Genomic DNA, 26,384 nt, shown 5'->3' with positions numbered 1-26,384 from the left:
TAGTTAAGTGAGGAAACATTACACCTACTCTACCAGAAAAGAACCTCAGAATTACAACAGTTGGAGAATTTTCCTTAAATTGTAACTGAAGGGGAAAAAAAATACCTCCTAGGTTTCAAATGAGATTCCTGCTTTCACTTACCAAGTTTATATCATAACTATATCCCAGAATCTAGTCTCATTCCCAGCTGAACTCTTTTTAGAACAGAAAGAAAATTTACTAGCCTTGAATTTTCTGGATATATAATATTCATTAAGATTCTAGGAAGTCTTTCTCAAATTCTATTTTGTGGATCTCCTCACAAATTTCACTGATGGTCAAAACAATCCATTCCTTATTAAAGATTTTATTTATTTATTTGAGAGTGCGCAAGAAAGCACGAGTGCATGCACGGGTGAAGGGGAAGAGGGGGAGAGGGAGAAAGATTCTCAAGCAGGCTCTGCGCCTAGGTTTGATCCCTCAACCCTGAGATCAAGACCTGAGCCAAAACCAAGAGTTGGGACACTCAACCGACTGGACCACCTAGGTGCCCCCAAAATAATCCATTCTAAAAGTCCCTACAAAACTAGAAGGGTGAACCCCACTGCCACACAAAGAAAAGCAAACAGAACTGGTCTATTTATCAACAATTGCCTTCTACAAGCTAACATGATACATAGCATTTAGAGAGCGGGAAGGCATCTACCACATTATAGTACCTTATAGACCAACAGCCCTGTTTAAAACGTGATCTGGAAAAGAGTAGCAATGCACATTATTGTAGAAAAAATTATCAGTACTCAGCAAAAAAACCCTTGAAATAAGAGAAGAGAGGTTAAGTGTATTTAACTCCCCATTTCTAACTCGATATAGAGAAAGTGTTCCATGTTTCAAATGTTATGGTCTATTCTTTAAAACCACTCGTTCTTTCCATAAGATTTACAGATGAAAACTCCAATTCAATGAGCCCCCAACAGCAGTAAGTTACATGCAACATTTTCACACCACCATGGCAAAAACTTTAAAATCATAAATGCAGAATTCTAGTTAGAACATCAGAAACATCTCAAAGTATCCCTTCGGACCAGTTTGTGCAGCACTTTCCAATTTCTGAAAGAGGATATCAAAGTTTTCTTTCTAAGGGTTCAGGTGAATAATGCAGACCTCTTCTAAATCAGCAATTAAAAAAAGATCTCCATTGCACACCACTGAGAGACATACCCTTGGGCTCTCCATAACTATGACCAAAAGCCTGAAACTCCTACAGACTTGTCTGATGGGTATATAGTCTGTTCTTTCACCTACTAGATTAGGAATTTTCAAACATTTTTTAAAGCTACAAATCTTTGAATAAAATATTACTTAGTTATAGTTTAATTTACAAGATAAAGAGCCCAAAGTCTTGCCAGTATGCTATTCTCCACTTCAAAAATGAAGAAACAAAGGAAAAAATGATGGTTGCTAGTAGAAACAATATGGATTTTAAAATAATCCGGAGTTTTAAATTCTGACTCTCCTATTTAATGGTCATGTGTCTCTATCATCTCGAAACCCGAGTTTTTTCATTTGTAAAACAGGGAAAGCACCTTCCTTATGGGACAGCTGTAAAATAAACCATGCCATGAAGAATGAGTGGCACAGTGCCTGGCAAATGGAGGTAGTCAATAATGATTTCCAGTATTAGAAACAGCTCTACAAATTGCTGCCCTTTAGTTTGTTACTCATAATAATCTAATTTTTTTTATAGAAAAGAATGCTCATTGGAGTAATAATAACTACCTTTATGCTGATTAGGCTAAGATAACTACCTTTATGTGATTAGGCTACTTCTGATTAATTTCTTAGATTCATTCTTAAAATGTTTTTTGAGGTGTCTTGACTATAACTTACTAATGTCACTGTTCATTATGCCAAAAAAAAAAAAAAATCACAAAATTGGAAGGCAGATCTAAAAACTCAGCTTGCATAAGATTATAGGTCTGTGAACTTCCAATTAAAATTAAATTTGGCAACAGCAAGAAGTAATTCAGGAAAAAAATGTTATATGCACTACAGCAAGAAAAAAGCCAAAATAAAGCTTTACCAGATAGAAAATAATTACCTATAATAGTTTCCACGTATTCAGAGTTGTCATTGACATTGAAGAGGTCACCAGCTCCAAGTGCATAATTCAGAGATTCCTCAAAAGCCCCAAGGTGATAAAATACTTTAGATGCCACTAAGGCCGCAAACTGCCGACTCCGGAAACCTTCATCTTCATACAAAACTTCTCTGAAAGAAATTAGGAAGTATAAGCCTAGCTCAAACTGGTTTTCCTTTAAAAATCCTAAATTTAAATATATTTAGTAGCAGCACATTTCTAAGTGAATTAATAAGCCACATGACCCACATCCACAGATAATTAGTTGATCTACTTTAATCCAATTTACAGAAATAAAATAATTTCTTACATTTTATCTACAGACTCAGAAATTTCTGCCCAGAAGTCATTGACTACTGCATTCAACTTGTGTAGTGCAAATTCCTGTAGAAGATAAAAATAAAATACAATTTTTTACAAAAAAAAAAAAGGTTCTGACAAATCAATGGCCAAATTCTCAATCATATTTACTAAAATTTTTAATCTATGACAAATACAAAAATGTACTGACTTGTGTTTTCTCTTGGGTTTAAAGATTTCCTTTCTGTTTTGTTTGTTTGTTTGTTTGTTTTTAAAGATTTTTTTATCAGAGAGAGAGGGAGAGAGAGCGAGCACAGGCAGACAGAATGGCAGGCAGAGGCAGAGGGAGAAGCAGGCTCCCTGCTGAGCAAGGAGCCTGATGTGGGACTCGATCCCAGGACGCTAGGATCATGACCTGAGCCGAAGGCAACTGCTTAACCAACTGAGCCACCCAGGCTCCCTTCCTTTCTGTTTTTAATCATAAAACATTAGACTAGCCATAGTTCATTCCTTACCATAATAAGCATCTTTCTTCTCTGTATATATAAAATTAATTACTGGATATAAGTAAATTGAGGTGTGTAGAGCCACTTTAAATATGTGCCATTTTAGTCAAATACAAATAATTTAAAAATATGTGACACAGAATAAACAATTTTTTTGTGCTTTCCTTTGATAAAGAAACAAGGGTGGGTGGGGAGTGTACTGGTGCCATAATGAGAATTATTTACCTTAGCTTTGTTAAACTCTAGGGAAAACCAATATGCTATTTTGGCAATAGCATATTGCCAAAATACTGTTCTGGGGTGGGGGACTAAATTTGAATGGCTACAGACTGGGTAAGACGGCTATATGGAAAATACACAAATATGGCTCAATTCAAAGTTTCACAGCACTCAAATTAACCCCAGTTAATTTTTCTTCAACTCATACCTTAAGCTGTGGTTCTTCCTCATCCAGAAGAGAAATAATTCCAGCTGTAAGATAAAAGATATATCATAATTATAAAACATACGCTAAGATAAAAGATACTGCTTAGTCAAAAATATACCATAATTGGAAAAAGTAAGTATTTTTTGAGAAGTGACTTCACTAGAAGAATGATTATTCTTTAAAATTGTAAATGTTTATGGGGTGCCTGGGCAGCTGAGTCACTAAGCATCTGCCTTCGGCTCAGGTCATGATCCCATGAATTGAGCCCCACATTGGGCTCCCTGCTTGGTGAGAAGCCTGCTTCTCCCTTTCTCACTCCTCCTGCTTATATTTTCTCTCTCACTGTGTCTCTATCTGTAAAATAAAAAAAAATCTTAAATAAATAAATAAAATTGTAAATGTTCCTATTTCAAAGTTTAAGAACTGTGTTATCAAACCCTCATGACACCACCAAAATCACATTTACCAAATTCAGTGGTTTTCAAAGTGCAGTCCTTGAACCCACAGAATTAGCATTTCCTGGGAACTTGTTAAAAATGCAAATTCTTGGTCCCATCCTAGATCTACTGAATTATAAATTGTGGGGATGGGCCACAAATTTTCCTTGTGATACTGATATTACAGTTGGAGAATCTTTGGCTTAGCGTACTAATCAAAACTTTCCTAGACAGTTTTAGAAAAAACTTATTCACACAAAATGAATCAAGAGTTATAAAATTATTTACAAAAAAAGGTATAGTCATCAACTCCATAGAGTAAAATATATCAATTATTTCAATATGCCTATATTAAGGCACCACTTTTATATCACAAGTAATCTAGAAGGTATGTTAAATGATGAGCTATCTTGTTCTGACTTCCACTTATCCAAGCACAGTGTTCCCCACATGACCTTGAGGTGTTAGCATATGTTGGAAAGTGAAGGATACTGAAAAGAATACACCTGGTCATATACCGAAGGGATTTTTGGGAAAAATATAAGGGAAATTACGTCCTTAAACCACAAAGAAACAAACATCACAAAAAAACAAAGAAAACTAAACTGTAGCTCTGAGATACATGTTTTCCATATAGATCTTAAAGTCATTCTGCAACACTGAATTCAACCTGTGAGTTGAGGGGCACCTGAGTGGCTCAGTTGGTTAAGCATCTGCCTTTAGCTCGGGTCCTGGGATCAAGTCCCACTCTAGGCTCCTTGCTTGGTGGGAGCCTGCTTCTCCCTCTCCCTCTGCCCTCCACTCCCGCTTCTTAAGCTTGCTCTCTCTCTCTCTCTCTCTGCGTCAAATAACTAAATAAAATCTTTTCGAAAAAAAGATAAAAGAAACTGTGAGTTGATTAAAAAGCATCACGACAAATTTACTTAGGAGATGTAACCATTTTTTAAAAAGATCTTATTTATTTGACAGAGTGAGACAAAGTGAGAGAGGGAACATAAGCCGGGAGAATGGAAGAGGGAGAAGCAGGCTTTCAGGTGAGCAGAGAGCCCCATATGGGGCTTGATCTCAGGACCCTGGGACCATGACCTGAGCCAAAGGCAGACACTATGGTTCTTTTGCTGAGCCACCCAGGTGCCCCAAGATGTAGCCATTTTTAAATGGTAAGTGTAGGTTTGCCAAGTAGCTCCAGCAGTCTTGAGAGAGCCATACAGCAAAGGATACAACATTTAGCCAACAAAAGTACACCATGGTGTTGGCTAGGGCATACTACTATTCTAAAAGTATAAGAGTAGACAGAAAGAACTTCTTGGTACTCTAGTCTGGTACTCTAGTCCAGAAAAGAGAGGCTAAACTGACAATGCAGAGAAGACAGATTAAAAAATGTAACAGGGGGCGGGTGTGTGTGTGTGTGTGTGTGTGTGCCTGGGTGGCTCAGTGGGTTGGACTGCTGCCTTCAGCTCAGGTCATGACCTCAAGGTCCTGGGATGGAGCCCAGCATCAGGCTCTCTGCTCAGCGGAGAGCCTGCTTCCTCCTCTCTCTCTGCTTGTGATCTCTCTCTGTCAAATAAATAAATAAAATCTTAAAAAAAAATGTAATGGGGGGTTGAGCGTTTGGTGAACTAGTAAAATGGAACAGATGACAGAGAATAATGCTTTAAATGTGGAACAGATTATAAACAGCAGAACACTTCATCAACATACTAAAAATGCTACCCACTGCCTATCATCAATCAATCATGTATCTGAATTGCTTTTACCAAAAGAGGTGATGAATTTCTTACACTCTCCTGTTTGGTATCACTTATGGCTAATTTGTTACATGGTTGTCCTGGCTTAGAAATACTGTCTTTGTTCATGGAACACAACTAAATCAAATAAATACTCTACACTCCATATTATTTCCCATCTTAAAAACAAAACAGAACTTTCCTTTGGATGGCGGGAGAGGAAGGTATACAAGGAATGTGAAAAGTCTGGGATGCTATAAAAATCTCTTCTGCCATAATAAAAAGGAAGCAGACATTATGTAAACTTGTTCAATCATTTATAGTAACATTTGGATGTTATTCATAAATACAGAGGTACGTTCCAGTTATAAGTTGAAAATCGCTGTCTCCAAGGATAAGGAAGAGGAAATGAGTGGGGGATTACTATCTTAAAGCTTTTTAGCATAATTTCCCTTTATGTGCCTATATTATGTTACAAACCCACAAAACACCACTCATCTCACATCTCTCTCCTGCAACCACCGATCTCTCTCTCTCCACTCCCTTCTGCTGACAAATCTTTTGAAAACCAGTATGTGTTCACCTCTTATTCACCACTATGTTCTTAGTACCTAGCAAATGACTAGAGAATAAACGAAAGAATTAGCTGATGAATCCATACCAAAACTGTGAGGCTAGCTTGTTTAGCACCTGGGACAGATCCTAAGCCACTGTGAGCCACAGAACAGGAAACAAGGTGACAAAATGTTTTGGGCAAAGGCTGGTAAGTAATCCAGTAAATGTAAAAAATACACACTCACCACAAATATACTATATCACCACAGCATCTCAGAATAGTATCTTAAAGATCATTATTCTTGCCACTCCCAACAGGTTTAAATTCTATCATATTCCCACTAAGTATTTTTTCAGGCTCTCCTTAAATACTCTAGGGATTAATTTATTGATTTCATTAGTTGATTCCTTCGTTCTAAATATACTTCTGAACTTCTATCTGCTTGACAGTGCTCTAAGAATCATGAAAACAAGTCTGCTGCCCAAACTTGTGTCTACAAAGAGACAGTAATCAGGTAAGTAAATAAAGTAATCGCAGGGCTGTGGTGAAGGAAGGGGACAGCTAAGGGGAAGAGAGGCAGGCAGCATATTTTAAAAGAATGATCAGGAAAAACTAATATTGGAATTGGGACTAAAGATTGAGAAGCTAAGGGAAAACTTGAGGAAAAAGAGTCTAGAAAGAGGAAACAGAATGTGCAATGGTCCTGAGGTTGGGAGAGAAACTGACATATTCAAGGAACAGAAAGAAGGCCAGTATGAATAGGTTATAGTGAGTGAGGAAGACAGTAGTATAAGACAAAGGGGGAATCCAATGATATAAGTCTTTGGTTAAAAGTCTGGATTTTATTCTAAACACAATGGACATTCCTAAAAATGTTAAGCAAAAAAAAAAATGACATGTGATTAAAGTTTGAAAAAAATTACTCTGACTACAACAATTAGAATGGACTGTATGAAGATAACAGTGGAAAAAACAAAATCTTGAGGCCGTTACAGAAACCCAGGCAAAAGATAAAGGTGGTCTGGGCTAATACAGAGCTGTGGCAATGGACAGATGTTAAACAGAAGGAACTCTACATTTACAAATGGTAAGAAACTTCACCCTCATTTTACCTTTAGAGAGCTGTGACTGGAAAAACTCTTTTCTATTTGAACTAAAATTCATCTCATTTGTACCCCCCGGGGGACAAAAGTCTAATTCCAGGTAGAGGTGACACCTCTTGAAATCTTTGAAAATAGCTTTATATCTCTAGGGTCTAATTCCTTTCAGCAACCCTCACAAATACATGGGTTTGAGCGCTGTACAAGTACAAGTTAGTCCAAGCAAGTCTGTTTACAACAAAATACTTGTGGGACAAGCGTAGATAAACAGGACGAGAAAAGGGTGTGTGAGAAGGCAAGCAAAACAAAAAACAAAAAACAAAACAAAACACCAAGGCTGTGGACACCTATATGCAAATCAATCTTTGGGGGAGATGGGGGCTTAACAATTCTCCACTGGATCCTTGAAGCTTATCTCATCTCCAATGTCATCGTCCAGATCTACAAATGCAATGATTAAATGTAAGAAAACCGCTCCGCACATCCATGAATTCATTCTTCAATGCAGAACACGTACTGAGCCCCTAGCCTCCAAACTACAGACACATGATCATTATAATGCAGCCTTCAAGTGCTGTCTTCACCGGACACAAAAGTTTTCTGGGCGCCTGAACTGAATACTCGTGGAACAGCCCCACAAACAACCCGCCTCAAATGTAATTTCCGATTTGACTCCAAGGAGAATGGAGCCGGGGCCGGGGCTGGAGCCCTTCTGTAGTAGTTAGGCTGCCCTACCCGCCGACCGCACCGGGGGTCAGCCCATCCTAACCAGATGCGAGGGAAGAGCTGGAATCCGACGGCCCCAGGGCCACCTTCGGGAGGGACAGAAGTGAGGACGCCCCCCTGCCCGGCGGTGGGGATCGGAAAGGGCCCAAGAAGCCCCTCGGGTCCGGGCACGGGGGTGTGACTGGGGAGGGATGCCCAGGCGCTCCAGCCCGCGCGATCCCCCCGAGCCGGAGGTCATCGCCGGGCCCTGAGAGGCCGGGCCCAGACCTCCAGCCCCCAGAACGGGGGGTGGGCCGTGGGCAGCGAGGGGCCGCGCAGGCCGGCGCTCTGCCGGGAGGTGCCCAGTCACCGGCCCTGACTCAGCTAAAACCCGGCGTGGCGGCTCCTCCCTTTCGGCGCCGGGAGCGGTCGCACTCACCAGCTGAAGTGATCATGGCTGCGTCCCGCACGCGCCTGCCCGCTCGCTCGCCGTCCCGGCCGCGCTGTCTATCTGTCAGCTCCGGGCCCGTCCGCTCCGCCGCGCCTCCTGGCTCCCCCGGTGCGGTGCTCAGTCAGTAGCCTCCTCAGGCCGCCGGCTCGCTCCTCTTCCAGGACCCCGCCCGCCCCGGGGCTGCCCGCCGCCCCGCCTGTCGCTCGGTGCAAATTCTCCGGCCCCGGCCTGCGGTTTTCTGCGCCGTCACTGTTACCCCGGCCCTCGCGAAAGGGTGCACGGAGAGCTCCATGTTTTCTCTGACTTTCCTCGAGGTCCAACATTCCCGCCGGGGCGCGGACCCTCTTGGGCACCTGCGATCAGGCTTGAGGATAGCCACCCCCAGAAAGAGGACCCCATTATCACCCGCCATTGCTCAGAGAAAGGGTTCTGCGGGCAGGAGCTCATGGTGCTCGCAGCACCACCTGCTGCTTCGGCGGTTTCTCTGCATCGTTCCCTGCCCGTCCGCCCGCCAAAGCTGCGGGGATAGGAGAAAGGCAAAAGAGGATGTCTTAAGAAAATGAGTTTCAGCGTTTTTTAAAAAGCAGAATCCGTCTTCAAAAGAAATCCTCACAGAAATGCTTTATTATCATAATGAATCCCTAAGTAATCACTCGTTCATAATAAAATTGAACAATGATAATTTTCGTTTTACATCTGGAATAGTTAATACTGTATGTTGTTTAAAAGAAGCGCGAGGGGCGCCTGGGTGGCTCAGTGGGTTAAGGCCTCTGCCTTTGGCTCAGGTCATGATCCCAGTATCCTGGGATCGAGCCCCGCGTTGGGCTTTGTGCTCTGCAGGGAGCCTGCTTCCGCCTCTCTGCCTACTTGTGATCTCTGTCTGTCGAATAAATAAAATCTTTAAAAATAAATAAATAAAAGAAGCGCGAAAAGATTTATAATGAAGGACGCCTGGGTAGCTCAGTGCGTTAAGCGCTGCGGCTCAGGTCAGGATCCCAGAGTCCTGAGATCCCTGTGGCGAGTCCCCTCCCCTTTTCCCTCTCTTGGGGAGTGCCCTCTCTTTCTTTCTCTCTCTCTTTTTCTCTCTCAAATAAATAAATAAATAAATACTTAAAAAAAAATGATATATAGTGAAAGTGTTCCATAGAAAAAAGAGCTTCCCATTCTTGCCTTCTAGGCGTCTAGTTCTTCTTCGCCCCCATAGCAACAGGTTCTTGGTTTTTCTTTATCTTTTTTAAATAAAGATTTTATTTACTCATTTGAGAGAGAGAGAGACAGCACTAGCGACAGTGAGCACAAGTGGGAGGGAAGGGCAGAGGGAGAGGGAGAAGACGGCACCCCATTGAGCAGGGAGGCCTAGGTAGGGCTCCATCCCAGGACCCCAGGATTGTGACCTGAGCCTAAGGCAGATGCAGAACCAACTGAGTCACCCAGGCGCCCCTCCTGGATTTTGATACGTCTGATTTGAAATGGTAATGGTGATGGCTACCAGCTTCAAGAGCCAATCTACTTCAATAGTCAGTACTGAGAAAGGCTTGACAAAGATTAGAGACAGATGGTGGTGATTTTTTTAAATTAATTAATTTATTTGACAGAGATCACAAGTAGGCAGAGAGGCAGGCAGAGAGAGAAGGGAAGCAGGCTTCCTGCTGAACAGAGACCACTGAGCCACCCAGGCACCCTGATGGTGGCGTTTTTAAGCCACTAGTCTTGCACCATCAAGCTACTCATCAGTTAGATAGCAATTACTAAAGATTATTTCTGAAAAAATAAATAAAGATTATTTCCGCAGCCTTGTCAAAACAATGCAATCTACTGGCACAAGCAATATTTTGTGCTTGACTTAAAATTTGGTTGATAACACATTGGAGTGAATGTGTGAATTTTTAAAAAATTAGTATTCTAGAGCTAAGGTGGTTAAAATACATCAAATATAATTATTAAACACTTCTGAAGAACCTGTAGATCAGATTAGAAGGCACTACTCTGAGAGGTGTGCACAAAAAAATAAACAGTTATCTGGGAGTATGGTTTCACAAAGGCACTTTGGCCCATCCCTCACATGAAGACACCTGCATGCCCGAAAATTCTAGAGAAATCACACGAAACAGGCGATGGAAATGAGTGGAGCAGGCAGAGTGTAAGGAAATGGTAGCTCAGCAGGAGGGGGTGTGGCAACTAAGAAGCAACAAAATAAGAATGTGTGGTCCACTAAAAGAGAGTAGTGGCTACTTCTTCTGCTGTTGCTGTGCGGAACTACTGGGGCACCTGGGTGGCTCAGACAGATAAGCATCTGACTCTTGATTTCCACTCAGGACATGATCTCAGGGTCATGGGATGGAGCCCCACAGTCAGGCTGCACTGGGCATGGAGCCTGCTTAAGATTCTCTCTCTTCTAAAAAAAAAAAAAAAAAAAAATTCTCTTCTTGCCCTCCCCCGCTTCATGTACTCTCAATCTCTCTCTTAAAAAAATAAATAAATAATTTAAGCAAGTAAGTGTTGGCAATTAATTAAAATAGTTTTAAAACAAGAGAAGACCAGGTGCCACATCTGCTCTTCAAAGAGAGGATATTATGAGACGATCCTCATGTGTCTGGCTTGGATACTTGGCTTTTAACTTCCCCAAAGCCCCAGGGGAACCCGGTGAGGGGCCTCTCTCTTCCTGTGGATTCTGTTCTTCCACCTGGACAGCTGTTCCAAGCCTGAGGTTTCTTCATCTCCATTTAATTGTATATTCTTTAGCCACAGCGATCTTTTCAAAACTCAACTCTGACCACTGCCTCTGCTCCTTGAAACCTTCAGCCCTCATCCTGGGCTCTATTCTTATGCTTCTTCTTTCTGAGTTTCTGTCCAAAGCCTTTGTCTCACTCCCCACTCTCTCTGTGAGAGATCCATGCCCCCATTGCTGTGGACAGAATGGTGGCCTCCTCAAACGTATCCCATAGCCCCATCCTTTCTCTGGAGCCCCAGACTCACACATTTACCATACATCTCTGCTTGATACTCCTTAACTCAATAACCTCAAAGCTCCATGCACATCTCCTGCCTTGATCTGGGGGTGGAGAAGGGCACTAATAGCAACTGAAGCTGGGCCATGACTGTTCCCTCCCGCTCACTGGGTCGGTACCAGCTCTGATCTACTTAACCTCTCCCACAGCAGCCCAGCTCCCATTTCCTGGCAGTCTTGGCTCCCCCTCTTCTTTCCTGGCTGCAACCACTTCCACCAGCTTTGCCTTCCTGCTCACCATCTCAGGATGCTCCTGTCTGTCCTCCCCAGCCAGCCAAAAGCACGATCAAAAACAAGGAAGACAAGGACTCTCTCCTCCAAGATTTTCACCCAACCCTGCTTACCTTCAGTCTTTATGTCCCAGCCCTCCACCTTGGCATGCCACGGTCCAGCGATCCGGAACTGCTGGGGCTCCCAGAGTCTGACCTTGTCTCTGACCCTGGTATTGGCTCTTCCCTCTGACTTCCTTTCCTCTTCCCCCACTTACCAAGCAGCTCCTCCTCCAGGTGCGCCTTTCTTGATTACCCAACTATGTGTCCCCTTGCATCCTTTACCCCACACAGCTATCGTCCTGTCTCCTTGCCCAGGTCTCAGCTGGACTAGGAACTTCTCAAGGGGACGAGCCACATCTTATTCATCTCAGTATCGCCTATAGTAACTAGCACAGTGTTAGGCAAACAGTAGGTACTCAATAAGAGTTGGATGAATGAATGAAGGCAGAGTCAGTTAGTTATTGGCACAATGCTGGAACTCACACCTGTGTCTCTGAAACCCTCGCCCTCTCCAAATTTTATAATGAGATATATTTATCTTCAGAGAAGTTTGAGGACAGATCAAAATCACCGAAGGAATTCCTCCCCAGTGCTCTGTTCATAAACAATATCTGCCTCCAAATTTAGGACTGAAGCAAAAATTCGCAAGGACCAAACAAGGTCCTCTGTAGGCTCACACAGACCGGGACAGACTGGGGCAACTGACAGGGTGAAAGGAAGAAACCAGAGCCGGCACTTATTTTGCTGGAGCGCCCACCTTAAACAGGGCTCAGGAGCTGCCGGGAGCACCTCCCTGGCCCCCGCGACGCCCTCTAGTGGCCACGGTGCTTCCCAGAAGGCGAAGAACTCCGCGCGGGGCGAGCGCCCTGGGACCACCCACATCCCGCCCTCCACGGCTCGCCTACCCCCATGCCCAGCCTTGGGGGTATTAGGAGGGCTCGCTCCTTCCAAGAATCGGGCTTGACTGCTTTTTGAGCTGCAGCGTTATGAGTTGATAAGGGCAGGCGTCGTCGGAGCCGGGAAACAAATCCCTGCTTTGCCACTTAGCGGCGCTGTGGCCACGTGGTCACCCAACCCCCCAGGCGCGGAGGGGACAGGCCCACCTACCGGGCAGGGCCCTAAGTGAGGGAAGGGGTTTGGTGTAGAGAGCGCTGAATAAACCTCAGATCTTAGGTCACAGGGCCAGGCGCCGAGTCTGGTGGATGCTTTAGGTACACCACGCATGCCACATGCTAGTAGAGTGAAATCATTTGTTCATGGAGCAGAAATGCAAACGCAGCAGTGTGAGACGGGCTTCCGGTGGGGGGGCGGTGCTTGATGGGAAGGAAACACCTGGATGGGGCCCTGGGTGGACTGAGGCACAAAAAGACCCGCAAAGCCATCTGAGACACTGAACTCTCTTCCCTGGGGGGCGGACTGCGGGAGGACAGCAACTATCCTGGGCGACAGGAAAACTGACAAGCTGATGCAGGAAGCCACTGCTCTTCCCTTCCTGGGGGTCTGGGGGTGAGGCGGGAAGAGCCACACCGAACCCCCAAGGCCAGTATCCTGCACGTTTCCATTGTTCTAGACTCTTGCTTTCACACTGGCTAGACCCTAGCAACAGGTGCAACCAAGAACTGGAAACGCAACTATTGCAAATCCTGGAACTGATTTTTAGATTCCATTTTATTTAATTTCATTAAAATTTAAAGACTGATGCCCAATTTAGTTATTGGTGAACTTTTAAGTATATCTGGAGCAATTTGAGAGTGAATCTCTTTTTTTCAACTACGAATTTCATGAAATCTAAATACAGATCAAGTTATTTTGGTTTAAAAATTTAGTGTTTAAATCAAGCTGTTGTGTAATAGCCTCACAGGATTTCGAAGATGCAAACTGTGTCAGTACAAATGTTTATATTTAAGTGGAAATAATGCTATTTTGGACATTCTGGACTAAATAAAATATATTATTAAATAAAATATATTATTAAAATTAGTTCCATCTGTTTTATTTTTTTCCTCATGTGGCTACTAGAAAAATCTAAACCTACATATGGTCCTGGTGTTAGATTTCTCTTAGGCAGAGCTGGTCTAGACCTACCCAGAGGTCTTGTGCCCTCTAACCTCCCTCTTAGGCCTGGCCCTGCTCCTTGGTGCCGGCACAGGCTGGACCAAACCAGATTGAGGGAGAGAGGCTAAAGGTGAGACGCCCTCCTGCCAGAGAGCAAGGGGCTTAAAGTGGCTGCCCTGGCAGCCAGGGGTTCTGGAGTGGGCAAGATCCCTGGGATGGCAGGTGGTTGGTTAGGGTAGCCCAGAGTTGGGGTAACAATCTGAGAAACCCTCATTAACCAGTGAGGGAAAGAAGAAACGAAGGGCAGCAAGACCCAGTGTGTGTAATCAGGACTCAGAATGAGGGCTTGGGCACAAGGACTTAGAGCCTAACGACTCCACAAGTGCAGAACAGGACAAAACCCAGCCTGACTTAAGACTTACCATGTGAACTCCTACCTAAGGGTCTCTGAATTTCACCAGTCAGGTGTGGGTCTGCCCTTGCAGCAGGGGCCCTGGCTGGGGAGGTCAGGGAGCTCAGGGAGGAAGCCAGACAGGGTTTTGCCAAAGCCCTGGACCCGCAGAGGCCCCAGGGCCCGGGCCAACTCTGGACTTGAGCCATTACACACCTTGCTCACTTTGGGATCTCTGTGAACCAGGGCATATCCCCGTAGGTAGCCTCTGTTTCTGCTCCCAGTTCAGCAGCCCCAAATATAACATAACCCAAGGGCTCTGGCTCAGGGGGGCAAAGGCATCTGAAGAATTCGTGTACAATGCTGGTCAGCCACCCTGCCTTGCACCTCACTTCCTTTGAACTCAAAGATTACACAAGCAACAGTCTGTCTCAATCCTTGATACACTAACACACAAGACTGGGCCAGAAGGGGGTTGTGCAGCCCTCGGGTATCAAACAAAAGACTCTCTCCCCACTGTGCTGTTTATGTTTGCCAGTCCAAACAGGGCAAAGTGCAGGCCTCACGAGCTCAGGGAGCCAGCCCCACAGAGGAGCTGTTACACTTTGAAGCGCATAGACTATCAGGTTAACATGGCTGTCGTCGCCTTTTCCCATGAGCTTGGGTCCTGGGTTCTCTGGCTGGTATAAGAGGGGGGCTTGTTGAGAACACACTGGTGTTTGGGGGCCTTAAACCCCGGCCCCTTTGCAGGTTTGCCCTGTTCTTTGACTCCTCTTGCATGGTAAGTCTTGGAGACAAATACTTCGAGAGGAGAGAAACCATGACACAAATATTATACAGGGCTCTCTGGGGCTGAGGCAAGGCCATCTTGCCTCTTTAAACATGCTCATAGGTGCAAACGAACACACACATTTGGGTGAGCCCCAAGCAAAATGCTATCTTTGAAAACCATCTCTTTTCAAACATTTACTTTCTGGCTACATGTTTTTCCAATTCCAGCCGACAGGGTTGTAGAGATGTTTCCCCAGGGCAGGACTGGAAGTCTTTCAGGCCAAACTATTCCAGAGGTTCCCACCTTTTGCCCAGGCTCCCTGCTCCCACGGGCCCCTGTGAGCAATGCTTTGAGAACAAATGCGAAGATCCATTCTGATTTTGATTAGATAGCCGTGAGCTACTGTTCGGTTTTATTAGGTAGAAAGAATTAATAATTGATTCAAGTCAGAAGCAGCACAACTACTCCCATATTAGAAGGATTAATACCCACCAGCCCAAAGTGTGACTTGGCTGGAGATCCCCACTAATGGCTCTCAGTACCACTGACCCCATTTGGGGCCTCTATTCCCAGACAGGCCCACCGCAATCTTCAGGCCTTGTAAAAGTCCTCAGGGAAGAGACCTACCACCAAGGTCATCCCTTCCAGCACCTAACTCTTGTGTCTGCTAGAAAAATACCAACTAGATTATTCCTAAAAAGATCATGTGTAGCCACATGTTGAGAAACCCAACATAGGCCCTGAAGACTCTCAGTCCAGTCGCGTGTTTCCCGGTTGGGAAGCAGAACACGAACCTCAGGAAAGATCTTCTGTCTTTAGCTAGTCACCAGAGATACTGAAAGTAATGAAAAAGTTATACGTAGACCACTCTTTACCCCACAGGTATGCGAACTTGAATGTTCATCAGGACCAGGCAGGTGGCACGTAGGAGTGAAGTAGAGAGGCAGATTAGATGGGAGGGAGGGGGCTCTACCCAGGGGAGGGGGGTTGCAGCGAACTGGATGTGATGGCATGCCCTGTCCTCTATCCAGCAAGCTACATTTTTTATGTGCAATTTCTCAAGTTTCCAATATTGGCAACAAATACAAAAGGTTTTTAAACAGCAGAGGCTGTGCCTTGTAACTTCTGCCTTAGGTAATTTCCCACCTTAATAAAGGCTCCCCCCCCAACCAAATAAAAAACTCGATCCCATATAGAAAAATAGAGCAGCTTTGGAAATACCAGTCTCCCCATTTCAAAACAAAATCTACAGTAATCCATTGAGTTCATTCTTGTGTAGAAGGTCAGCTGGGTCTACGTATTGGTAAGACAGCTTTGCATTATTAAAATGACACCTGCTGCTAACCAACCCCAAATAAAAGGTCACCCTGCCTGCCCTCACGCTATCCCCATGAGGCAAAGCAGGGATAGAATTGGGCTGCTTAATATGAAGAATAAATTGAGGCCTAGAGCCAGGAGGGACCCCACCTTGATATCACACAGCCCCTCAGCCACAGGTTTCCAATTCCACATTTTGGTACCAGACATGAAAGCCAAAGTAACTACTGGAAGGTATGCAGTAGAATCCTGGGCAGATAGGCCCGCTGCATGTCTGCAGAGCAAATCATGCACAAATGAATGAATTTAGCTGCTCCCCTTAGACGTGCTTCCTACCAAGGCAAACCAGGAGCTGCTCTTTCTCATTCCAAAGACTGCATTTCTCCAGGGGCAGGCGAGGAAGGCAAGGGAGGTAATGCAGAGTTCCTTCTACGAGTGAACAGATGGCTTTCCTGGCTTTGAAAGGAACATCATCATCAACCCTGTCTGACTCTTAAACAGAGAAAAAAGGATTCAGGAACTTGGTACCTCTGGGCTGGGTCTGCTTTGACCTTGGACAAGGGCCTGAAATGGAGAGAAAGTCCCATGTCCTTGTAATGCACATTCCTATCTTTCTTGTTTGGTGTCATGGGCAGTTCCCAGCATCCTTATTCTCAAAGGATTTGGCACAGAAAGTCAACATCAAGAGGAGGAAGAAAGAGGGCATGCAAAGCAGGTGGCTGTCTTTGCTCTGACCCAACAGGCCCCCAGGGCAGCAGTGCAATCTTTATGTTGGCTTTGCTCTGGGAGCCAAGGTCTCAGGAAGCCCAACCCTCTCTTCTGGGGGCGGGGTTCTCTTAGAATTTCCCAGGGAGAAGGGATTGGCTCACTCAGTTTCTCAAAGGAGCCATGATGGGCAATTTTGGTGGAACAAATCTTTACTGTTAGAGATTGTACCGTAGGTTGTGAGAAACCCACTAAGTGCCAGGGGTACCGCACAGTCACAGTAACCCCTGCACAACACACACTCACACTCAAACACACACCTTTCCAGTGCTGCCTGGAATGGCAGCCTGGTTCTTGGTTGAGAGCCCCTGGGCTCAGAGCCTCGTCATGTGTTTGAGAAACAGAAGCTCCAAAGGTTCAGTGACATGTCCAAGGCCACCCCCGTTCCTGATCTGATGACTTCCGTTCCAGAGTTCTTTCCAGTTGCACGTGAAATGATGGATTTTCATGCAAACACACCATGGGCTGCCACAGCACCACAGAGCCTAAAGGTAGACAGCCACCTGTCCTAGTGGCATAGAAAAACTGAGGTACGGAAAGGCCAGATAACCTTACTGTGATCGGAGAGTGAGCAAATGTGAGGTGGGGGTGGGCAGGTTCTAGGAAACTAAGTTTTCCTAGCTGGTTCAATGCAGCAGCCCCCCACCGACAGGTGGGGCCTTTGTAGTTACCACCATTCCAAGGTCAACATGGAAGCAAGGGGGCTCAGTGAGAAGGAGCCAGTCCCCAGTGTGTAGGTTAAGAGCACGGGTGGCCCGCTGGTCCAGCCCTCATCTTGAGTCTACAGCGGGGTCAGCAGGAGCAGGGACAAGTCCATCACAGGCTCTCGACCCCTTCCTGTGGTCCTCACAGTCTCCGTTGGGACATATGGTTGTCAGGGCCAGCTCCTCCTCAGTGTCCTGGAGGTGATCTAGAACAGAAGAGAAGGAATCACCCAATCAGAAGGTCAAGTTTAGGAGTGAGTAAGCTAGGAGCAAAAGGGAGGAAGTTGGCCCCAGTAATATCTACTTAAAAACCACAGTAAAATATGCATCGAGACCCTTAAAAATGTACATACCCTTTGACCCAGCAATTCCACTTCTAGGATTTTATCCTAAGGAAATAATTAGGAATAATTAGTGGAACTGCCATCTTGGGATGAAATGACACGGATAGTGGCTCAGCAGAGAGAAGGAAAGGACCTAGGTCCTCAGTGGGGTCACTGGGCCCCGGAATTGACCAGCCCTGAAGATGACTCTACCTCTAGACTATCTTTTAGGCGAGATACTGAATGCCCTTGCTATGCCAGCTTGAGCCATGGTTTTTCTCCCTGTAGCCAAAAGCATCCTAACCTAATGTAATGTCCAAAGAAGGGACTGGTTGAGTTCACCATGGCTCACCCATATGATGAGATTCTGGCATTAAAAATGATGCATCATCCCCATTGAGCACAGAGTCTGCTTCTCCCTCTCCCTCTGCCCCTAGCTCCTGCTCATGCAGTCTCTTGCTCAAAAAAAAAATAAAGTCTTTAAAAAAAGATGCATAAAATTCCATAGAACTACACACACACACACACACACACAGTAATACTGAGGGACTCTTAATAAGATCTGTGGATTGTTTCAATGTCAATATCCCAGTTGTGATATCATCCTATAGTTTTGCAAGATGCTACCAGTGCGGGAAAGTGGGCCAAGTGTATACAGATCTCTTTGTATGATTTCTTACAGCCGCATGTGAATCTACAATTACACACCATTCCCCTGAAAGAGACAATATGTTACTGATAGGTAATTACTGCTGTGGAATATTGCACACTGACAATATGTTGCTGTGAAGGAAGCAGATTCCAGAACGGTATGTATGAATGTCTGTCTAATTCCATATTTATTGTGTAAGTTATAAATGCATACACATAGCCCATGAATGCAATTTTCATTTTAAAACATTCACTTCTACTTGAGATTAATTTATTATATGCTATAGAGATGCTGGTTGGCTCAGTTCTAAGAGCATGTAACTTCATTTTTTTTTTTTTTAAGATCTTATTTATTTCTTCGTTGATGGGGGGTGGCAGAAGCAAGAGGTGCAGGAGGCAGAGGGAGGGGCAGGCTCCCTGGTAAACAAGGAGCTTGATACTGAACTTGATCGTGGGACCTGAGCCCCGGAAGGCAGACACTTAACTTACTGAGTCACCCAGGCATCCCGCACACACAACTGCTCATCTTAGGGTCATGGGTTTGAGCCCCATGGGGGTGGGTGTAGAGATTATTTAAATAAATAAAATTTTAAAGAAAATTGTTACATCCTACAGAGAGGGGAGTTATCCAAGATTTATGTAAAATTGTTTCTGATTCCTTTGGTTTATTATTTTTTCCCTTTGGTTTCCAGAAATATCCACACTGACGATGGAGAGACTGAAGTTAACATTTTTGCAATGGAATGATTTGAATACCTGATACATTTGGCTGATAATTCATGTATTATATAGAAGCGTATTTATTACAATGTAAACGGCACAAGGAGGTACACAGATAGGTAGACAGACAGATGAACAGAATGGTCTATGTCCAAATACAGCTGATATTTACTTTTGAGTGACGGGATTCAGCAAATGATTTTCATACTTGTTTTCCTTTCTCAAATTTTTTGAGCTTTCCCCCGTGATAGGCTGAATTCTAAGATGACCCTTAAGATTTCCACCACTCGGTGCACCCCTCCTGCGTAACTGCCTCCTTCTAGTGCCAGTGGCATTTGTCACTAGGATGGGATCGTCACTCCCTTGATTAGGGTCCCATATAGGACAACAGAACAATTCCTCCTGGGATTGAGTGACATTATCGGAGACCAGAAAGTCTCCTGCTTCTTGAAGGAGCAGCTGCTGTGTTGAGAGACGTGTGGCGAGATGGCTGTCCGCGGAGAGGAGCCCCAGCTGATAGCCACTAAGAAGGCAGCGGAGAAGGAAATTCTGCCCACACCCATGGCAGCATGAAGGCCTTGGGCTCCAAAAAGGAATGCAGCCCGGGCGACACTCTGATCGGCTTTGTGAGACTCCTGACCCATGGAAATTGTGAGGAATTAACGGGTGTTGGTGTAAGCCGCTGAGTCTGTGCTCACTTCTTACGTGCCAAGGGAAGGCTGACACCTCGCCTGGTGATTTTTTTAAACATAAGGGACACAAGAAAAGTTTGTTTTAAACCACTGCCCGTTGCTTCTGTAACAGAGCTGTGCTGTTCAGTACATGCAGGGGCCGTGGGTCACGTACATTTAGGTGGTTACAACGCACTCCCCCAATACTTTATAGCTCTCACAACAGCCTCAATGCCCACTGGGTGCTCCTAGGGACCCCGAAGAACTGTCTTTTCCCCCTTCTCTCTTTAGCGGCTTGAGAAGCCTACACTAGAAAAGGCTTCCAGCCGAGTTCCTTCCTCTCCCTTCCCAAACTGCCATTGTTGGGTCCAGGCTGCTTCTTGTCCCTCCTGGGACTAAACAGTCCCCTCCTAATTGGCTCTGCCTCTAGTCTTGCCCTACCTCACAGTCTTGTCACCTCTCCAAAACGCCCCTAATCTGGACAGCCCTGCTCAGAAATGGCCAGCAGCTCACTATTCGTGCGACACTTGGGTCCAGAGTCCCGATTTGGTCCCAGCTCTCCTCCTCAGCTTCAGCCCTCCCAGTCTCTTGGTCCTCACCCTCTGGCACTCCCAATGGGGGCCCCTTTTCTGAGCATGACATCATGCCCGCAGGCCTTCATTCACACTGCTTCCTCTCCCAGGTTTTCCCCTTGCTGCCTAGGACAATCTCCAATCCCTGGCTCCAAGGTCGTGTGTTCTGGAGCCTCAGGGGAAGGTTAAATGCATTGTCTCCAAGCACCTGACCATGCACGGGGTGGACACCTGCCCTGACCACACCGATGCATTCATTAGTGGGAGACCCATGGGGCTAGAGCCCTACTGGGGGGTCAGTGTGCCTTTGGCCCTCGGCAGGAACACCTCACATCCTCACATCACTCACCTCCACGCCCTGCACATGGCAACTGCTCCGTGGATTTCGGTCAACCCTATCCCTTAGGTCCCTGTGTGCACAGGACCCACCCCATAATCCCAAGCACCTGGCCTGCAGGGTCCAGAAGGTCAGGAAGGCAGCACACTCACCCTGAGCTGGGTCACTGGGGGAGGTGGCATCTGGATCCTTCCCCCGGCTCCAGGGACCCCAGGAAAAGCATGCCAGCAGTGCTGGGAGGCCCGGTCTCTCCCAGGGTCCTGCTGCCAGAAAGAACACAAGGTCCCAGACACATCAGGTGAGCACGTTTGAGAGATTTTTCTGTTCAGCAAACCAAGTGCTTCAATTACCAACTGCCCTAGTTTCAACTGTTTGATTAAAAAAACAAAGATTCTGGGGGACTCCTGGGCAGCTCAGCAGGTTAAGCATCTGCTTTGGCTCAGGTCATGGTCTCAGGGTCCTGGAATTGAGCCCCATGTCAGGCTCCCTGCTCGGCAGGGAGTCTGCTTCTCCCTCTGCTCCTCCCCTCGCTTGTGCTCTCTCTTTTTCTCTCTCAAATAAATAAATAAAATCTTTAAAAAAATTTTTAAAAAGATTCTGCTTTGCTAAGTGGGGTGGAGTTTTTGTATTTGCAAAATTGACCCCCCAAAAAAGTGACATGAAACTAATAACAATGACACAGCACCAAAGAAAATACTCAAAGAGCAGAAATTTCCCCTTGAGTTTTGGTTCAAACTATCTCTTAATGGGAATAGACTTAATCATTTTTTATAACTACTGTAAATCAATTACATTTTTAAAAAAAGATTTTATTTATTTATTTGACAGAGAGAGAGAGAGAACACGAGAGGGGTAAGGGTCAGAGGGAGAAGCAGACTCCCCGCCAAGCAGGGAGCCTGATGTGGGACCTGATCCTGGGACTCCAGGATCATGACTCGAGCAGAAGGCAGTTGCCCAACCAACTGAGCCACCCAGGTGCCCTAAATCAATTACATGTTGAGTCTAGTTTCCTTATTTTTTTAAAGTTTTCAACACAGTAGAAACTTTAATACTTAAAACTATAAGCTACCATTTTCCATCTAATTGATTGGCAATGCTCAAAAGTCTAGTTTCCTTATTATAATAAACACCTCAGCACCTGGGAGCCCCCACTCTCAGGAAAATGGCCAACTGGAACACAGAACATCTTGTTTATAAATCCTCATGCATGACCTATTTACTCTGAATTTGTACCCACTTCTAATAAGACTGGGTCCTTCACTGGTTTAGGATCAGGGTCCTCAGCTGGATTAAGCATAATTAGGTAAAAGGTCATTGCCAAGATCGGGCAACCTAAAAGTATAAGAATAGCCATCAAGCAGTGAAGAAAGAGATTGGAAAACTTAAAAAAGCCAGATGCAGTTGCTCTCAAAATCTTAGCAACAGGACTCCTTCGTGTTAGCAATCCATGGCTTTGTCCACTGAAAAAGCCCCGAAGAGAGTAGTGGACAGTGAGTTACACCTATACTCATCAATTTTGGTCATCAGTAAAAGGTTTCATGTTGTTCAGGATGTTTCTATAAAAGTAGAAACAAGTTTAAACAGTAAAGAATGATTCCTTTGCAAAGTGTTAAGATTTCTTAAGTGATAATATTTCAAAGGAGGCAAGGATTCTGCATGCCAGGCAAGGTGTTGGGAAATGGGGATATAACGGTGGTTAAACTCACCAAGTGACAAAATCCAGGGCTTAAGAGTTCTGGGATTTCACTTGCAAATTTACAAGTGGGAGTGGGGAGGGTCAGGGAAGGCTTCCTGGAGGAGGAAGTCTGGTCCCAAATGATAAAATGGGACGGTCAGGTGAAGAGGAGGGCAGGAGAAATGGGTTTTCATTCAAGGCAACTTTAAGATGTACAAAAACTTAGAGGAGGCCAGAACACACTTGGCTCTGGGGAATTAAAAGTTGTTCCTGGAGAATGGGAGAGGGCTAAGAGACTAAGAACTCGGAATTTTCTAGATACCAGGTTATTGGGAGCAGAAAATCTGTTTGTGTAAATTCCTTCCTTTCCCCTGTGGGGCCAGATCTGTGAAAGGACTGGCAGTGACAATCACAATAACAACTCACCTCAGGACTTTTCATGTCTTTCAGAACACTGTTATAGAGTTTCAAATTTAGCTGACTATCAGAGATTTAACAGAAAGGGTTTGTAAGCACTAGGTATGGGGGTCGGTGGAGTGAGGCTGGGGCAGAGCCTAGGGCTGAGATGCATGGCTTTCACTCTGGCAGGCCAAGCTAGCTGGTAGGTCTGGGACATTTGGGACATCAGAGGTACCAGGTCTCCTTGCTGGAAAAGCACCCCCCCCCCCCGCAAGCCTGGCATCTTCCAGTTTCTGGTTATCACACCGATGCCCAGAGAAGCAGAACACAGTCTCTGTGTTGGTTACCACTTTAGCAAGAATGGAAGGCTTGAGGTCTTGGGGATGGCAGCAAGTACAGGGACGGTGGAGGCAGGAAGAGATCTGGGAGCGCAAAGGACAATCCTGCCTCTCTCAGCTTCGCCAGATCCAGCTGAACTTAGTGTCAGTATTTTAATCCTGAGACCCTGAAAAACTCTCGTAAAACCTTCCGATCGGTACCAGGGTGGAAGAGATTTCTCACACTTCTGCTGATGGCAGTAGTTACCCAGGCTGGGTGCCCTCACTGCCCTTCCCTACGCTTCAGGAGAACGTGGAGAGAAACGCAGCAGTGGGTGCACACCCAGAGTGGGATTAGAAAATTCTGAGCCCGCAGTCCCTCACACCCTTTCCCCACACTCAGAGCCTTGGCACCTATTCCTGTGAGCCGGTGGGGGCATCCACGCTAAGCCTCCACGGCCACATCCCTAACTGCACGGGGTCCTGGAAGCTCCTGCCACCGCCACCTCCCAGGTCCCAGTTCTATTCCCCTTCCCACCTTGGAACTTGGGCCTCCTGATGCTTTCTCACCTCCTCTCCCTCCCCCCAGCTCCCAGCCCAATCCAACCCTCTCTCCACCAACTTCCCAGCATTGAGCTGGTCTGCTCGGCTTTCCCAAGCCCTTGCGTCTCCTAGGCTCTCTGGATCCTTCCGGAACAGACTGGACCCCGGGTCCAGGGCCCGATCCACGGTAGCTGGAAGGCCTAGTGCTGGGCACCTCCCCTCTCTGGGCCTCAGTTTACTGTGGTGCCCATGGAGAGAAGCTGGCCTAAAGAGTTCCAACTTCGGGGCCTCCCCCCACCCCCAGGCCGCCCACTACCCGCGCCTCCCCGCCCCCGGGCCTTGTAGTCTCACCTGGTCGCGAGGACCCGGCTGCTTGTAGCGCCCTGCAGGCGGCCGCCTGGACGGCCACGCTGGAGGCCGGGTGGCCAGGGCAATAGGCGGCCGCCTGCACTGGGCCCCCCGCCTGGCGGCCGAACACTGTGCGCAGCAGCGCTTCCAGGAGCCGCAACCCTGGCGCCACCGTGTCCTCGGGCCCGGCCTCGGCCACCAGCACCCCGACCAGCGCCGCCCCGGCCCGCCGGCGGCCGCGCACGTCCCGCAGCATCTCCCGCAGGCGGCGCCGCGGCTCCCGGGCGGTCAGCGAGGACGCGCGGCACAGCACGAAGACGAGCGGCGAGCGGATGGCGCGCGCCCCCGCCGTCCCGGGCGCCCACTGCGCCCCCGGTGGCCCGGCCTCTGGTGTCCCAGCCCCCGCGCTGCCCCGCTTGCCCGCCGCTTGCTCGGGCGGGAACACTGCCCGGGCGAAGTCCCGCAGCAGCGCGCGGCTCTGCTCGCGCTCCCACAGCTCTCCCACCAGCAGCACCTGCCCGCGGCCGCCCGCCGCCTCCACCAGCGCCTGGAAGGGCGGCTCTGCCGGGCGCGCGGGCCGCGCCACCAGCTCCTCCAGCTCGCGCTCCATGCTCGTCGCCGCGCGTCCTCTACGGCCGCCCGGGCCCTGCAGCGGTGGCTGCGCGCCTCTCCCGCCGCGGGCGCCAGGGCCCGGGAGGACACACCCCCAAGGGCCAAGCCCCGCCCGACTCCCGGCCCGCGGGCCGAGCTTTCCGCGCTCCAGCGAGCCCTTGGGCGGAGGCCTGGGGCTTTCCCTGTAAGCGCGCTGCGGCTTCTCCGGCAGTCCGTGTGGCAGACGCGGGGACATGGAGCCGTCCAGCCGTCTATCTATCCATTTGTGCACCGGTTCCTCCAACCATTCGACAGACACTTGTTGAGCACCTACTAAGGTGCGGGGCAGCCAACGGAAAAGGAAGACAGAAAATTATCATGTGAACAAGTTAGATCGGTTTGAGTACGGGAGCACAGACTTCCTTGGAGTACCTGTAGTTTGGGGACCGGAACTTCTGTGTGTGGGGGTGGCACTGCCTCTAACGTACTGCTTTGGGGTGTTGGTGGGGGGCGCCAGAAAAGGGAATGCAGAGAAGGGAGTAGGGAGGTGAGAAAAGAGGGGAAGCAGCAATCTCTTCTGTTCTGTCACTTAATTCACCTTTTGGGCCTCAGCATTTAACATAGGCTAATCGAGGGCTCATTATTTCAACAAATACTTATTACCCTGGGCACTGGGGGGTGAAAACAAAGGAAAGAGACAGCATTACTCCCCGTAGATCAGAAAACCTAGGAAGGCAGATGTGGGCACTGATGGTGCTCAAATCTGGGCGGGAATGGGGGTTGGGGGAGTGGTGGTGTAGGGAGTGGTGATATAGGTGATGTAGAGAGGATGTCTGTAGGCCAGGTTAGAAGCAGAAATATGTTTCCTTTAATTCTAAGGGTCTAGGTCAGCTTCATCCAATGGGACATTCTTTGATGATGACAATGTTTTGTATTATCTACACTGTCCAGTGCAGTAGCTGCAAAGCCCCATGTGACTATTATTACCTGAAATCTGGCTACTGCAACTGAGGAGCTGAATTTTACATGTGAGTTAATGTTAATTAAACGAAAATAGCTGCGTGTAGTTCATGCCTGTGGCATTGGACAGTGCTGGGCGAAGTTCTTTACTTTTGCCTTGTCACACTGTATAGACCAAAGACCCTTTTCGATCAAGAGCTTGTTCATGCTCAGCTCTCTCCTTCTCCATATAACCCCCAATCAGCTCTTCAGTAACCCTATTTCCGGTCCCATCTAATTATGCTGAATTATGTCCTCCTGGAGAATTTATATGTCCATTCAATAAAACACACCTTTTCTTGAGCACCTACTGGGTGCAAGCAGTGGGGATTGGAAGATGTACACACAGCACCTCTAAGTCTAATTATCCAGCAGCTGTTTTACTGTCTGGAGTAAGGACCCTGTATCTTTGTTGTGAGTCTAGTTAATATAAACCTTTTCCCTCTGTGTATGGTCTTTGCTCAGGGCAGAGATCCAGGGGATTAGGTGGGAAAAGCCCCAGATTTGGAGCAAGAAGCCCTGAGCCAGAATCAGAGTTGGGTTCTAATACCAGGTCCCACTTGTCTTTATTGAACATCTCTGCCAGGTACTGCCGGTGCTGAGGACACAGCTGAGAATAGGCCAAA

General features: G+C 46.7%; 2 protein-coding genes across 3 annotated transcripts in view; both read right to left on the bottom strand.

Moving 5' to 3' along the window:
* Positions 1 to 8,487, bottom strand: part of PSMD1 (proteasome 26S subunit, non-ATPase 1) — a 92,138-nt gene extending 83,651 nt beyond the window's left edge. Inside the window, exons 1-4 of the mRNA XM_004773457.3 lie at positions 8,318 to 8,487; positions 3,354 to 3,397; positions 2,431 to 2,504; positions 2,082 to 2,251 (exon numbers count right to left, since the gene is read on the bottom strand). Coding sequence (XP_004773514.1) covers positions 2,082 to 2,251; positions 2,431 to 2,504; positions 3,354 to 3,397; positions 8,318 to 8,333 — 304 coding nt within the window. The 5' untranslated portion in view covers positions 8,334 to 8,487. The remainder of the gene's footprint in view (positions 1 to 2,081; positions 2,252 to 2,430; positions 2,505 to 3,353; positions 3,398 to 8,317) is intronic.
* Positions 8,488 to 15,201: 6,714 nt separating this feature from the next.
* On the bottom strand, positions 15,202 to 24,848 carry CUNH2orf72 (chromosome unknown C2orf72 homolog). 2 transcript variants are annotated; one of them, XM_004773451.2, is made up of 3 exons: positions 24,172 to 24,848; positions 21,039 to 21,149; positions 15,202 to 17,818 (listed from the first exon to the last, which is right to left on the bottom strand). In XM_004773451.2, the coding sequence occupies exons 1-3, from the start codon at positions 24,776 to 24,778 to the stop codon at positions 17,679 to 17,681; spliced, it is 858 nt and encodes a 285-aa protein (XP_004773508.1). In that variant the 5' UTR covers positions 24,779 to 24,848; the 3' UTR covers positions 15,202 to 17,678. The 2 variants fall into 2 exon arrangements, with proteins under 2 accessions (XP_004773508.1, XP_004773509.1); XM_004773452.2 differs by having other exon boundaries at positions 21,039 to 21,146.
* Between the last annotated feature and the right edge of the window lie 1,536 nt (positions 24,849 to 26,384).

Source organism: Mustela putorius, unplaced genomic scaffold (genome assembly GCF_011764305.1).
Source record: "Mustela putorius furo isolate JIRA1106 unplaced genomic scaffold, ASM1176430v1.1 tig00000275_pilon_pilon_pilon, whole genome shotgun sequence".
Lineage (NCBI taxonomy): Eukaryota > Metazoa > Chordata > Mammalia > Carnivora > Mustelidae > Mustela > Mustela putorius.
This window is presented reverse-complemented; position numbering and strand designations above follow the sequence as displayed.

What these genes read in the sequence shown, in the direction of transcription:
- CUNH2orf72 (XM_004773451.2), bottom strand. Translation starts at nt 24,778, where the DNA reads ATGGAGCGCGAGCTGGAGGAGCTGGTGGCGCGGCCCGCGCGCCCGGCA. An exon ending in AGCCGGGTCCTCGCGACCAG is followed by an intron (nt 21,150 to 24,171) that starts GTGAGACTACAA and finishes TCTTTCTGGCAG; the next exon opens with CAGGACCCTGGGAGAGACCG. An exon ending in CCCCAGTGACCCAGCTCAGG is followed by an intron (nt 17,819 to 21,038) that starts GTGAGTGTGCTG and finishes CTTCTGTTCTAG; the next exon opens with ATCACCTCCAGGACACTGAG.